The sequence below is a fragment of the Pagrus major genome, chromosome 7 (assembly GCF_040436345.1).
Source record: "Pagrus major chromosome 7, Pma_NU_1.0".
Lineage (NCBI taxonomy): Eukaryota > Metazoa > Chordata > Actinopteri > Spariformes > Sparidae > Pagrus > Pagrus major.
This window is the reverse complement of record NC_133221.1, coordinates 25,296,291-25,311,879: the sequence shown is the minus strand read 5'-3', so window position 1 is coordinate 25,311,879 and position 15,589 is coordinate 25,296,291. Positions and strand designations below refer to the sequence as shown.

At 41.0% G+C, this 15,589-nt stretch overlaps 1 protein-coding gene across 4 annotated transcripts; it reads left to right on the top strand.

Annotated features, from left to right (window-relative positions):
• On the top strand, nt 1-14,917 carry cdk11b (cyclin dependent kinase 11B). Of its 4 annotated transcripts, none has more exons than XM_073469963.1 (20): nt 1-60; nt 1,850-1,980; nt 2,391-2,530; nt 2,632-2,759; nt 2,853-2,994; nt 3,550-3,722; nt 4,076-4,201; nt 4,326-4,424; nt 4,749-4,880; nt 4,978-5,052; nt 5,817-6,034; nt 6,128-6,218; nt 6,306-6,427; nt 6,523-6,628; nt 6,801-6,922; nt 7,800-7,907; nt 8,279-8,395; nt 9,532-9,680; nt 12,983-13,172; nt 14,301-14,917. In XM_073469963.1, the coding sequence occupies exons 2-20, from the start codon at nt 1,870-1,872 to the stop codon at nt 14,391-14,393; spliced, it is 2,442 nt and encodes an 813-aa protein (XP_073326064.1). In that variant the 5' UTR covers nt 1-60; nt 1,850-1,869; the 3' UTR covers nt 14,394-14,917. The 4 variants fall into 4 exon arrangements, with proteins under 4 accessions (XP_073326064.1, XP_073326063.1, XP_073326067.1 ...); XM_073469962.1 differs by having other exon boundaries at nt 2,850-2,994; XM_073469966.1 differs by having other exon boundaries at nt 3,586-3,722; nt 14,301-14,491.
• Nucleotides 14,918-15,589: the final 672 nt, after the last annotated feature.

The following is a 15,589-nucleotide window of genomic DNA, read 5'->3' as shown; positions in this document are numbered from 1 at the left end:
CAAACGTTACTCACGCGTCGACACTTCCGGTGTGCCAAAATACCGCTGCGCATATTTCAGGTTTGTGTGACCATTTCACCTGCACCTTGGTTATTATCATTATTTACTATATCTACGCCTTAAAATACAAACACGGACATGTTTATATGTGCTGTGGTCCATAGCTCTACCAGCTGTGCTATCGATTCGTTTGTAAATCATGTAGTTCACTGCAGAAGTTGTTTAGCAACATTTGACCATGCTAGTTTTACCTAGCTAGCGTTAGCCAGCTAATGTGTTAGCATCAGTCGCTTAACACACAACACTGCGCGTTTGACGTTGAAAGTAACGAAACTCATCTATAATTATGCTCAATATGCTGCTCTTGTATGCTGCTTACTTACAATGGCATCGTTTGTTTATTCAGAAACAAATATAACCTGAGCTGGCTATCTGCGGGCTAATGGCTAATGTTACAACCTGTTAACGGTACCATATGATGAACATACGACATTATATGAACAGTTCAACTTTAATATGGCAGATGATGGGCTGCTTCACTCATAAGAACTCGAGTAGAGTCTACCTCTGAATTATTATGTGCTGGTACATATCAACAGCAGCTGAACACGTTTTTAGTGATATTTGTTTGGAGAGCTACCTGCTGGATTGTGTATATGTCATCCTAGGGCTGCTCGATTATGGGAAAAATCATAATCACGATTATTTTGATTGATATTGTAATCACGATTATTAAAGACGATTATTCATTGATTTGAGAACAAGCATTTATTGAACTTTTAACTCTGGTATTTCTTTTAACACGATAAGTTTGAACTGAAAAACAAGAAAAATGCAAATAAATAAGACAAGTATATTAATAAAATGAATTAAATAATATGTAAAAATAAAAAATCATAGGTCCGTTGTGGTGGCAAAATATAATGCTGTTGACACTTCTCTTGCAACTTTTCTGCGACATTCATCATAAAGAGCAGGCAGCGCAATTCTGCTGAAATGGTGACGTGATGGTAACACTTACTACCGCTTGTCCAATGTGTTAATCAGTTTATTGAACCCCGGCTCGCTAACGGTGTTGATAGGGCACATGTCCTTGGCAATCATGTATGTGACGGCATCCGTTATTGCCAATTGTTATTGTCCTTAATTGAGGACTGTGTGGCGGTGGCAGGAGTCGAGGAGCTTTTCATTTTGTTCCTTCACTGCTTGGTCATGTATTACTCTGTGTGTGGACTTTAAATAGTTAAATAAATTGGTCGTGTTCCCTTGAGGTGCAGACACGGTTGCGTGACATATCTTGCACAATATCTTCGTTTGCTCCGAGTCAGACTCCTCGAAACCGAAGTGTTTCCACACCACAGAATTCGCTTTATCTTTCTTCCCGACCAAAGGCTGCCTTTCTGCCATCTTCTTCCGTCTTCTTCTACACGTTTTTTCCAAACACCCACTGGCAATACGCACGGCGTGGCTGAAAGCGCAACTTTTCAGGCGGGGGCGGAGCGGAGCGCACAGGCGGAGATGGAAGGGTTCGCTGCATTTTCCACACAAGACAGAGCAGAATGATCGTTTTATTACGATTATCTTGCTTTCATGATCGAGGGAATCCGAAATCGAAAACAAAATTCAATTAATCGCCCAGCCCTATTAAGATGTTAGGCCTGTTGCAGATATTATATACCAACTTGAAACTGATTTACAGGAAGGCCATAAAACCTTGAAACAGCTATATTGCAAACAGCTATATTTCTTCATTTTGTTCTGTATAAGCAAAGCATACATCTTGATTATCAAATGAATCTGAACTAATATGACATGTAATGAACTCTTGTTGTATGTGTTTGTGGAGCAGGCGGTGGAGACTGGACGCTGATGGGGGACGAAAAGGAGACCTGGAAAGTAAAAACTCTTGACGAAATCCTGCTGGAGAAAAAACGTAGAAGAGAATTAGAGGAGAGAACAGACCCCAAGCGCCAGAAAAATGTAAGGATGACATACTTATTAGAAGACTTGTATGACTCACTCTCATCATCTGTCAGTGTTATATGTTGTCTAATTTTTATATTCAAACTCGTCTTGGTATGTTTAAAAATAAAGTATTAGAAATGGAATATTCTATAATTAATATATGCTTAATATAAAAACATTAGTGTGCCATTTTCTTGCAGAAGCTTTTGCACCAAAACAAGCACAAAGCAAGAGTTCTAGCAGGAACAATATATATATATATTTATTTTTTGCAAAAATGTCTGCAGATTTAGACATTGAACAGTAGGAGCAACATTTAAAATGTTATGGTATTTGTATTAACTCTTTTATTCCCCATTGAGGACATTTTAATGTTTTTTCTCTCTTGATTTAACCTTGTTTTCTGCCCTTCTTGTCTTTCACAGTTCACACAGGGCCTTGTTCCACAGGCGGATGATCGGGAAGCCAAACGAGACACTCCGGAGGAAGGCGAACTACGGGATCAAAGGATGGAAATAACAATTCGTAATTCCCCATACACAAGGGAGGACTCAACAGAGGACAGGTAGGTGAAACTGTAGGAAGCAAACATGAGTAAAAATGTTTAAGTTGACTGAAATCTTTTGCAGCACGGTGTCTCAAAATGTTTTCTTTGCATTTATTCAGGGGGGAGGAAGATGAATCACTAGCAATCAAGCCTCCACAGCAAATAGCAAGAAAAGACAAATCTCACCATAGAAAGGAGGAGAAGAGAAAAGATAAACGACGTCATCGCAGTCACTCTGCTGAAGGAGGTGTGTTTTACAGCTGAATACAACATATTTGGATCGTTTATTTATTTATTTTTTAAAATCTGCTTTCACTCATGATTTTCACTTCTTCAGCAGGGAAACATGTTCGACCCAAAGACAAAGAAAAAGAGCGAGAAAGCGATCGCAGGAAGCGACAGTGGGAAGAAGACAAAGCCAGGCGAGACTGGGAGAGACAGAAACGAAGGGAACAGGCTAGAGCTCATTCACGCAGAGAGAGGTGAGCATCAACTCTGGAAAAGCATCATCTATTAGATTATCATGCATTAAGTCAGGCACAGAAATAGTCATTCTTTTGATTACCACTTAAATGAATTGGTACCAATGTTTTTGAATGCCAACATCTGTTTTGATGAACTAGGTATTCATAGTTTCATTTAAATTATTTTCTTGCCAGGATGTTAAAGTCTTTGAGCAACAAGAAACTGATCTAGAGTTCTTTCTTTTCTTTTTCACTCAAAACTATAGCTAAGCTATTAAAGCATCTGTTAGTTACACAAAAAATGTTAAAAATGACCTTAGTTGATTGTGACATTAAGATTGTAGTTGTGTGTTTTAAATTAAATTAAGCCATGTAAACAATGTAGACTCAAGTGGACACTTTAGAGCAAACCCATGTGGGTCAGATTGATAATGTGTTATCATTGAGTACATCTGTGAAGTTAGCAGAGAAATCCTGTGATTCATAAACTAACCTGTCTGTTTGAATAAGCTTTAACAACCCAAACAAAACATAACCAAAATGACAAGATTGGCCTTTTGGTTGTCTGGACAGACCTCGATTGGATGATCCTGGGTTTTTTGACCACAGGGACCGGCTGGAACAACTTGAGCGCCAGCGCGAAAGGGACCGTAAGTTGCGTGAACAGCAGAAAGAGCAACGAGAGTTGAAGGATCGAGAGAGGCGCGCTGATGAGCGACGCAAAGAGCGAGATGCTCGGCGAGATGGTCAGTGAACTCAAACACCTGCTGGCCACAGGCATATTTTTAGATAGATATTTTTAGAGCCAGGCTAGCTTTTTCCCTCTGCCTTCAGTCTTTATGCTAAGCTAGGCTGAACATATATTGAGTCCACCTCAGTGGTAGTCATACAGCTGTAAAATTGATTCCAGTTACTTTCATTGCACTCTCAGAAATAAAGTAAACAATATATTTTTAAATTTCAAAAATTTCCTGAAGCCCAAATACCAAAGCATTCAGAGTCTCTGTCCTATCACCAATTATAAGTGTTGTGTTTTTAAAGCCTGTGAAGTGTGATGCTAAACCTGCAGCAGAGGTTAACAAGGATTTCCTGTCAACAGTGCCGTCTCACCACCGGATGCTACCTGAAGAGTATGACGACAAACCAAAACAAAGTCACCGCAGCCGAAGTCCCACCCATGTTTCCCGAGACAGATCTGAACACAGTGAACCACGGAAAAGTGCAAGTGAGTCTACCATTATTTTACAGCCTTTAATAAAATCTCTTATCTACTTATGTTATGCTTAACTGTATCTTGTGTGATAACTCAGTTTCCCCAAGATCATAATGTATCATCATTTTGTTTGCAGCTTCAAAGGAGGAGAAGCCAGAGGGCAAAGACCTGCTCGCAGACCTCCAGGACATCAGTGACAGCGAAAGGAAGACCAGCACAGCAGAATCCTCCATAGGTAATGGATGATATAAACTGTGATTATGACCAGTAAACAACAATGGTGTAGTACTCGGGTTATCCATTTACTTTATCACTGTTAATGGCTAAACATGCTTTTAATTAGTAGGACGTCACTCCAGAATCACTTGTATATGTTAAGTCATTATAGCTTTGAACTTTATAAGAAGGGATAAGTGGATCAGAAGCACTGCACGAGTGAAATGGTGCAAACACAAAACCAGCAGAGCCAGCAAATGCAAAATTAAGTGACAGTTTCAGTATTGCAGTAGACTTGCTTCAGAATAAAAAATTGCTCTTGTATCTTATTCACCCTGTCTAGTGTCAGGATCGGGCTCCGACGAAGAGGAGGATGATGACGATGACGAAGAGGATTCCAGTAGCCAGAGTGAGGGTGAAGAAGAGGGGGAGGAAGAGTCTGGCTCAGGCTCAGGAAGGTCTGAGCAGAGTGCAGGTAATACTGTGAAAGACTGCTCCACTACTGTGAGTCATTTCATTGCGTCAAGTTACACAACCTGACAGGTTTAACACCTCGGCTTCCTCCATTTCAGAGGACGTGAGTGAGGACGAGCAGTCAGACGATGACTTTGAAGACGAGAGGGAAAATGGAAATCACATACCTGCAGGTGGGTGGACAGGCATGATGTTTGTGGAAGTATTTGTGTTTCTAATTCTAATCTGAGAAGAAAGATATTCTCATAACTTAAATGTCCTCTAGTTGGACTAAATTGTAGTTATTTGAGTTGAGTCTTAAACATTTTATATGTAAACAGTTTCTGATCTGGAAATCATTTAAGATGGAAGAGGTACGTGGCCAGTAGAGAGAGTGCATAAATCACATCTGGGTCAGTAAAAGCTTTGTCTGCTGAACATTTGGGAGTTTTATTTCCTTACTCTTCTCTTGAAGGTTAATAAAATGCATTGCCAGGACTCATCTCTGCAGGATTCTTAAAGGCACAGTCTGTGAACCAAATGCAAACAAAGAGGTGGCCGGCCACCAAGAGATAAAAACACAGAACTGGAACCTGATGTCAGTAATACAGGGACTAACACCAGGCAAGAACTAACAATTGAGCATTAAACAGGTACTCCCCTGATGTTGTATTTCACCTCCATACAGTTGGGGGGACTCACAAGAGGCTCTAAGTTAGCCAGTATTATGAGTTGACTGAATCACTGTCAGTTAACACAGTAAATATCTAATCAAACAAATGGCATCATAAACACAATAACACTGAACTGTGTGGTTATACAAGCATGTTCCTAAGGAAGGCCACAAAAGAAAATGTCAGTCTCACATTAAAGTTCACCTCTTTACCACATGTGTAGCATTTCTAGCAGCTCAAATGCACTCACCAACACTAAACTGACTTCACCTGTTGCCTCACAGTGCCCGAGTCCCGTTTCGATCACGACTCTGAGGAGAGCGGTGAGGACATGGAGGAAGAGGAGGAGGAGGATGAAGAAGCAGGAGAGGGTGACCCCACGCCTCAATCTCAAACTCATTCCCGCTCACCAACCCCCGAAGAGAACTACATCCCAGACTCCCCCCCGATTTCACCGGTTGAGCTAAAGAAAGAGCTGCCCAAATATCTGCCTGCTTTACAGGTCGGTGCCAACACGTGTTCATCCAGCTAAGCCCCACATTATTTATGTATTTGTACTCATCTAATCCATGTTTGATTGTGTGTTGTTTTTCAGGGTTGTCGGAGTGTTGAGGAATTTCAGTGTTTGAACCGAATAGAGGAGGGAACCTACGGTGTGGTGTACAGAGCCAAGGACAAAAAGACAGGTATAAAAATAAACACATAGGTCCATTTGCTCTTGTTTTCACTTTGAGTTCATTGGTGAAATAATAATAATGGTCTCCTGTTTGCAGATGAAATTGTGGCCTTGAAAAGGTTGAAGATGGAGAAGGAGAAAGAGGGTTTCCCCATCACGTCTTTAAGAGAAATCAACACCATCCTGAAAGCTCAGCACCCAAACATCGTCACAGTCAGGGTGAGAGAACTTTTCTTTTTTAACACTTTTATTGGCACGTGTGTATCCTTAAGTGTTCCTTCTAAATGTAACCCTACCTTTTTCTCCTGTTTTAGGAAATAGTTGTTGGAAGTAATATGGACAAGATCTATATTGTGATGAACTATGTAGAACATGACCTGAAGAGTCTGATGGAGACCATGAAGCAGCCTTTCTTGCCAGGTAACATAAGAAACTGTTAGGCTCTGGTCCTTTTCTGTGAAAAGTTGATGGGATAAAATGGTGTTGTGTCTTTAGTAAAATGTGATTTATCATATAGATTTATTTTTTTTATATCGGTATTGCATCAAATGTCTGTCCTTCACCTCACAACAGCATGACGTTTCTCCTTCAGGCGAAGTAAAGACTCTGATGATTCAGCTGCTTCGAGGTGTCCGACACCTCCACGATAACTGGATCCTGCATCGTGATCTGAAGACGTCCAATCTGCTGCTGAGCCACAAGGGTATCCTCAAGGTACGGTTGAACTCTGGATCTCACTCAGGCCCTTCAAACTGACGGGGCTACGGTACTTAGTTGTTACCTCAGGGTCCTCAGCACATAAAAAGTTGTCTTCCAACATAATTTAAATCAATTGAATAATGTCTGTTTAGAGAATGAGGTAGGTTTAGCATTCACTTTCATTTGAATTTACTTCAACATGTGGCTGACATCTGTATGGTTCTTTGGGACTAGTTGCCCTGCTTGATATAATCATACTCGCATGTTCAGCTTTTGATTGAAATTCCACAATAGCGTGGGCAACATGTTGTTACTGTGTTGGATTTCTTTAATTTAATTTAATTTAATTTTATGAGAAGTTAATACAAGAACATGAAAGGTCAGTCAAATCGATATAGGGAGTTATAATACTCGATTAAATATTACCTCCAAAAAAGTATAGTGAAAAGAGAAAAACCCTGAAATGATTAAAATTATATTTTCTTTTCAACAATCTGCTGATAGTTTGGTAGGGTTCAGAAACTGGAAAAAGTGTTTCCTTTAATCTGTCTTTTGATGATGCACAATTTTCTCCAAGACTAGCAGCAGAACAGCACAGTTGAACAAACAACACATGATTACTAAAAGTCAATTAGAGCATGAACTTCTGGCTAAATGAACGTCCCAGAGAGTCCATGTGTCAATAAACCACTCACTGACATTTGTCTGTTGACCTTTATGTAAGCTGACTATAGAAAATATGAATCACACTGCATCTTGTTACTCAGAGTGTAAGGTCATTTGATTTCTTATAAAAGGTCAGAGGATCATGAAATAACTACCTGTAGAGGAATCGTATCAATGCTGAGACATTGTTCTTTTCTGTATGTGTGCCAACTGTCTGTCTCTGTAGATTGGCGACTTTGGTTTGGCCCGAGAGTACGGTTCCCCCCTGAAGCCCTATACCCCTGTAGTTGTGACCCTGTGGTACCGATCACCGGAGCTGCTGCTTGGAGCCAAGGTGAGAATTAAAGTTCACACTGCTGCCACACTTCACAGGAACCAGATGAAAAACACCTAAACAATAGCTAAAACTACAGATAATGAGGTGATGCACTTTTCATAGATTTGGTTACATCATTGTGATTGATTGGTTTACCTAAAAGACATTTTTCCAACATCTGTGAAGGATTTGGTTTATAAGATACCAAATACCACTGAAACACTTTTTGAGTTTTACAGTGTATGATTTACACAGCCAGACGGCAGAGGGCCAGCAGCCCATCAGAGCACATCCACTTTCACACACAACTTCAGTGTAGAAGCGTGCCAGGCAGACTGTCTACTTTCTGTTTTTGCGGACTGCCACGGTGTTTGTTCTTCTCTCTGCAGGAGTACTCCACAGCTGTGGACATGTGGTCGGTGGGCTGCATATTTGGCGAGCTCCTCACCCAGAAACCTCTCTTCCCTGGAAAATCAGAAATTGACCAAATTAACAAGATTTTCAAGGTAAATACCCTCATTTATAACATGATGTAAATTCTCACCGTAAAGGGTAAAACTCTTCTGTTTACAGCCTGTAAATCTACTGAGTGTCGACTGTCAGAGTAGGTCAGCATGGAGTTCTGCAGTACACCACAGGGAGGAGCTGTTGGTAGATGTTACCCCAGCTGATGAAGTTATTATGAAAGTTGGAAGCTCACCATATCTGGTTTTTCCAGAATATGTTGGGGAAGCAGTGATGAGCCATGCTGTGATCAGCCACAGCAAGGGAGAGTTGTTTACGTTGATGACATGTTGCAGATGTACAGTACGAGTGCGAGCCTCTGTCCTCCAGCCCTTTTCAGCTCACTGTGGCTGTTAATGCTACTTGCAACATTTAAAAACGATCAGCTGACCAAATATGTTTATGTTTAGTTGATTAGACCTGGGTTCTTTTAGATTTTTTTAAAGAAGAAATACACAGCTAAGCTCTGCTAACTTGCTTATAAACAAAAATAATCTGAGCAGTATAAGGCTAATATCAATATATCTGTACAAACAGGAACTCAGAAGTGAATTAACTCCAATCCTCAGATATTCAGGTACAACCCCAATTCCAAAAACAAATGATCGCATTCAGTTTTTAGTAATGTTTTACACAGCGTCCCAACTTTTTGGGAATTGCATTTTAAGAAGCCACAAGACTTGGGAAAGAGAGACTTTTAAAAACAGCTTTCTCACTAGACACTAGAAGTTCAGCTGTTGAGTTGGCTAAGGGGAGGAAACCATCATGGGTTGGCCATGGTCGGCCATGCCGCTAAGTAGGACCACCGCAACTATCCCTTGCATGTCATCATCACGGCTTGACAGACCGTGGCTAAAGCAAACCGACCCAGACCCGTGGAAAAACTCTTAATAGTAGGCTGAACGCTTTTCAGTAGATGATCTCCATAAAGCATGACAGCCTTGTGGACTGATGTCATTCGGGCCTCCCAAGTCACCCCAAGTCTTTACCAGTGATATATTAAAGTATTGAAATGTACTTAGGTCTGGTTTATGTCTGTGTTTGATGAATACTTTGTCCAAAGTGGGAATATCACATATCCATTTCTCCTTGCACTAACAGTATGCTTTCTGCTGACTTGTGCGTGTGTTGTCTGTAGGATCTGGGGTCACCCAGCGAGAAGATCTGGCCTGGCTACAGCGAGCTGCCCGCTGTGAAGAAGATGACTTTCACAGAGTATCCCTACAACAACCTGCGAAAGCGCTTTGGAGCACTTCTCTCAGACCAAGGCTTTGACCTCATGAACAAGTAGGATTCTTCTTTTTCACACAACATTACACCTCATGCACGCTGCATTGCATCTTTACTGCGCTACAGCCAGACTGACTGTGGTATTGAACTGTTTTCTGTCTGTGTGTGCATGTGACTGTAGCTGTATGTGGAGAACTGCGTGTTCTTGACAAAACCACTGTAGCTATGAGGTATGATGAGGACACGGTTACTTCTAGGAAATTACGAAAAAAAAAAACATCAGCTTGAAATAATCTCTTTCAATGGTGTTACTGTTTTTCAACATAGTTTTGGGGCAATTTGTGGATTTCTTAAAGGTTGGAAATATTGAATATTAGTCTTCCACAAAATCAGTATAGACATGGTCTTATTTTCCATTCAGTATTGATGAAACACAGATGAATATCAATGAAAGACAAATATTGAACACTAATAGCAGTTACAATCAGCATGACTCCTGCAGTGGAAATTGCCTTACTTGGATGAACGCATTGCTACCCTGTCAAAGTCTGCTCCTCTTTCCAGCTTTTTTTATTCACTCAGTGCATTTCTGGCAAGCTGACTTAAAACATGACAACGGTAGCGGACTGGTAATTCATCAACATGCCTCTGCAGCAGCCTCGTTCCATCTCCTTGTTCCGTTTCTCACAGACACACACGCTCACCATGGTGATGCTCCAAACTACAGGAAAATGTTTTAGAAAACACACATTTAGTACGGAAAACTATTTTCACACACAGCGTAATGGGTTCATAAGTCTTTCTTGAACATTCCGATGATCAGCATTGTTTAGCAGCTGCAAAGAACAGAGAGGAGCTTTTCCTCACGGATCTGCACCCACCCACAGAGCCCTTATGCCTACACCTGTAAACGACAAAACCATACGGCTGGGTTACCTCACAGCTGCAGAGGATGGTAACAGCAGGTCCACTGTGATGCCGCTGGGATCACGGTTCAGTGGAAGCTTGGCGCCTGTCCAGCGCAGCTGAAACCTTCCAGCTGTCAAAAGACTCACAAGGCGTTTTACCCAGGGACCGATTCAGACAGCAGGAGGTCAACACATCGAGAAGTGCTGTTTGCAAAGCTTCAGACAGAGCGAGAGCAGCTTAGTAGAAGTTCAGAGGTAGAGTTTGGCAGGTAGACATCACAGAGCTGTTTGGAATATCACACCCCCCTGTGTAGGAAAGAGTTTAAAGATCAGGGCCTTTGGTGTCCAACCTGAGGAGGGGCTTCAAGGGGCTTTGATTTCTGATGCTACAATGGGGTCAGTCACACACACTGCTGGTTTTCTATCCTTCTAAATAATCAGTTTCCTTCAACTTGTGTCCCAGGAGTGATGGGGTCGTTTCTCAAAAAATAGTGACGTATTGCACATTACTCCTTACTTTTAACTTATTTACTCCCCATAGGCAATATTTTGCCACACAACTTGTTAAATTACTTTGCATTACTCTGCAACGTCACCCTAGATGCATTGTCATGTTATTGCCGGTTAAGAATATAAAGTTAAATCTAACATATGCCAACTAGTGTTTTCAAAAATATCGATAAGTATCAATGCTGAATATTTGAAACTGTTTCAATACTCATTTTCCACAGTATCGATATGGATACCAGCTGTGCTTTCTTGCTCTCGCTTGTTTCTGACAGTGAGTCGACACACACACATAGGCCCGTCTCCTCCCACTCTTCTGACTATGGTCAGAAGTTATTTATAAATGAAGTTGTGCTTAACACACAGTACACAAGCCTCCCTATATTTATCTTTAATTAGAAATCTTGTCCCGATTTTACCTCGTTGTATCAAACTTGATATTGAATATCAATATGTTTCAAGGTATCGTATTGAAGTCAGAAATTCCAGTGTCGGCTACAGACGATCTTGCATTTACACTCTTTACATTAACTTTAACATATTAACTGCATTGAACAGGCCAAACTCACTTGAGTCGCTCAAAAAACATTGTGTAATAGTAGACTAGTCAAGCATTTAGGACGTGTTTATCATGAAAGAAAAAAATTGTTGGATTAGTAACTTTAATTTGATTACGCTATCCAAGGTATAGATAGATCCGTATGGATGGAGTGAAAACCAGCAGGGCTGTGGGGTCCTGAGGAGGAAGAGGAAGAGGAGGAGGAGGTTCACAGGTGTAGGGAAGAGCGCACATTCTTGGAATTTCAAAACAAAAACGATGATCTGGACACGAGGAGGATTGTCCCTTTCAATGTGTCATAAAGCTGGTGTCAGTCTAATCCCAGTCAGTAAACCTTCTCAGGGGTTCCTTCCACGTAGAAGCTTGGAGGATTTGTTTAATAAAGTTTTGTCAGGCGGGTGTTAATCATTTACCACACTGACCCCGCTCATGCGTGTAGGATTCCCATCAGACACGGTTAGAAAGCCAATTATCACAATTGAGCAGCTCCCCATTATGCTGTGTTGATCCTGTCATATACAATTAGGACTCGTTGCACAAACCCACTGGCCCCTCATGTGTCCAGATTGTCTGTCTCGTAGAGCTGCAACGACAAGTCGATTGAAAGAAATCTGCCAACTATTTTGATAATCGGTTAGTTGCTTCAGTATATTTTCTACTACTTACTTACTTACATTTGCTACTTACATCTACCTAAATGTATAGATTTGCTGCTTTTCTTTGTATTTTATGATCGTAAAGGAAGATTCTTTGGGTTTAGGACTGATGGATGGACAAAAGAAGCAGTTTGAAGATGTCTCCACGAGGCCATGGGGATACCTACACTTCCAACAGCTTCAGCTACTATTTACATTCTAAATAATCAAATCAAAACTCGGCTGGTTCATTCGCAAGCCATCAAATGTGCATCACACAGAACCATCTCAGTCAACACAGAAGCAGTCCACGCAATATTTTAACTTGCAACACCTTGTATAGCTGCGTCAATCTCATCCGGTTTGCGTCATTTTTGGGCCGTTTTCTTGTCACTTTTTTCTGGCTCTGGCAGTGAAAGATGATGCCTCAATAGTAAATCCCTCCCACAAAGCTCTGACTGGTTTTCCAACTGGAGAAACGGCCGTCAATGAGCAAAACACCAGACCTATTTCAATAGTTGAAAAAATTGTAGAAGGGAGCGCCCTCAGGGGTCTGGAACCAGGTTACCTCTTACTTCTCTCAAAGAGAAATTGTAAATTTTTTAAGCAGTACAAACACACACACACACACACACACACACAGAGGTTTTCATATAAATGATCAATGTCCACACAACAATCCTGTGCTTCTTTATTCAAACGTTGTGTATTTATGTCTCCATATGAACTCAATCATTGACTGTTTTCCAGATTCCTCACCTACTGCCCGAGTAAGAGGATCTTATCAGACGAGGGGCTCAAGCATGAGTACTTCCGCGAGACACCGCTGCCCATCGACCCGTCCATGTTCCCCACCTGGCCAGCCAAGAGCGAGCAGCAGAGGGTGAAGAGAGGCACCAGTCCTCGTCCACCCGAGGGAGGCCTGGGCTACAGTCACCTGGTAAGGACATTAGGCTCCACTTTCTCCATTACATACAGCTACCAGGCTTTCTGAATGCTGTCTGTGTTAAATAGATTACAGACCTACAGGCTTCTGCTTTGTGTCCGGGTATTTCCTCCTTGTGTTTTCCATGATGAGCGCCCTTTAGTCCCTAATGTTTTCAGCAGTGGTCCTAACCCACCCAGAAGCTTAAGGCAGACATTGAAATATTTCAGTGAAAGTTAGTGTTGATATTTGCTGTCCTACAAACAAATTAGACCATTTTATCCCAAATGTATAGGTTGTTTATGTCAGTTTTACTTAGAAACAGATCTTGGAACAGTAAAACCCAGGAAAATAATAACTCATAAATGTATATATTTAATCGACATGTTGATGTATACTTGTGAGGAATACAGTCAAGTGTCTCATTTAGAATCTATTCCTGTGAAGGGTTTTCCCAAAGGTAACCATTAGGGTCACGATTTCGATTTTAAATGATAAATAAATCATAATTAGCTTCAGTTTTGATCATAGAAATCAAAAGCAGGATCTGCGATTCCCCCTGTATTTTCTTCACCCCTGCCTACTTATGTGTCTGTGGGGAAAAAGCCCCTTGAAACAATGTTGGGTTTATTTATTTTCTTGTTTCAGAAGAGAGAAGAGGGTTTACTTGGGACATATTTGTAGCAAACTGAATTTCTATCTTTTGCTGTGTATTGTTGTATTTTTAGTCGCTTACTTTTGGGAAATATTATTTGAGCTTGCCTAACTCTAACCTGCAAAAAAGCCACTAGTATAAAGTCAAGCTGTTGTTGTAAAATACCCCTAACTCTTTAAAGAAGAATTTGAAAATGCACAGGACAGTAGTCGGGGCATAAAACCATTGTTCAGTTGATCTTTACAAATCCAGATGTGAGAGAACAAAACTAAGCTGTCAATGCTGAAAAAAATTTTTTAAATTGAAATTTGAATCGCATTGCGTCCTTAAAATCGAAAGTCAAATGAAATTGATGATTTGGAGAATCGTGAAACTCCTAATAACCAGTGTAGTATTGATCAGTTCTATAAAAAAGAATGATATCAATAAAGGGATGAAACTGACTCTGGACATTAACAATGGGTTACCTGTTTCCATAATCTCTGCAGGGCGATGACGACCTAAAAGACACGGGCTTCCACCTGACGACCAGCAACCAGGGAGCATCTGCAGTCGGTCCAGGATTCAGTCTCAAATTCTGAGTCCAAAACCTGCAGGACACCTGGCTGTCTCGTCAAGAAAGAAAGAAAGAAAGAGAGAGCCAAAGTTCTGGGACCGGTTGTTCTTTTGGAACTGGACAGTGTCACTGGTTTACAACTGTAAACCCGATCAATATGTGATCATTACAACTGTTACCAAATAGTCAGGACTGTCTCACAGCAAGACTGGTGGCTCAAACATGTTGAACTTCCAGAATTTCTTCTTCTCTTTATTTTCAAGCCATTTCACCATTTAAATGTGGCCATTTTAGAGGAGACACAACCATACATCTGTTAAGAGTTTAGCTCTCATGTTTGACTTTTTGTTTTATTTTCCCTTTTATATTTCATGAGAGAGGACCAGATTTTATAAATGGCTGGTATTTCCTGGCTGCCTGAGCTACTGTATAATGATGCAGCATTGGCTGCGTTTCCATCCAACAATATGTTAGAGATCGACTTAGGACTGTCAGGCCACTCGATGACAGGGGGACGATGTTTTGCTAGAAATAAAGTTTGAAACTTTGTTTTGTCTGCTGTTTTCCCTATATTTATAAACTCTGTCCAAGCTATGCAAACACAACTGCACACTGCCAGCAGAGAAAAAAATGAAGGGAAGTCGAGCCTTTAAAAAAAAAAATCCAGCCTTGAACCCAGCTCGGTAGTCGCTGTCCAAAAGTGATGTCATTCTTTGCACTGCACACTTTGTCTCAGTACTTTGTTCTTTCAGGGAAAAGAGGCCCAGACTTCACTCTGCCTTTGTTTTTTAAATGGCTCTGCGACTTCTGAATTAAACCAATAAATTCTTTGATTTTGAGCCGAAGAAAAATAAACAGTACAGTTTCATTCCCTGCAAGACCACTTGCTGCTTCAACTGGAACGGGTGCAGAAAAAAATCCTCTCGTCTTGGGACATCCAGAGCCAGCAGCAAATGGAAATGTTCATTAATCAGTTTTATCTATCCCCTGCCCCCACTGGAGCCCTTCTGCAGATTATTACACCTGATGTGTTGAATAAGCTTGGAAGGAGAGCAGCGAGTGGAACTGCCTGCTCCGTCTCTGGAGGCAGACTGTTGGCTTCAGTGCGAGCCTAGTAAAGTCAGCTAGACGTCTGAGGTGTTCCATATGCGGTTTAAGGTCCAAATAGTTCCAAAGGCTGTAGACAACATTGCTTATTCTGGCTTTCGTCGCTTAGTTTGG

Bases quoted from the DNA above. Each gene is read 5' to 3' on its own strand.
- cdk11b (XM_073469962.1), top strand. From the start codon at position 1,870: ATGGGGGACGAAAAGGAGACCTGGAAAGTAAAAACTCTTGACGAAATC. The intron at 2,760-2,849 runs GTGTGTTTTACA...TCACTTCTTCAG, and splicing joins CAGTCACTCTGCTGAAGGAG to CAGGGAAACATGTTCGACCC. The intron at 13,173-14,300 runs GTAAGGACATTA...TAATCTCTGCAG, and splicing joins GCCTGGGCTACAGTCACCTG to GGCGATGACGACCTAAAAGA.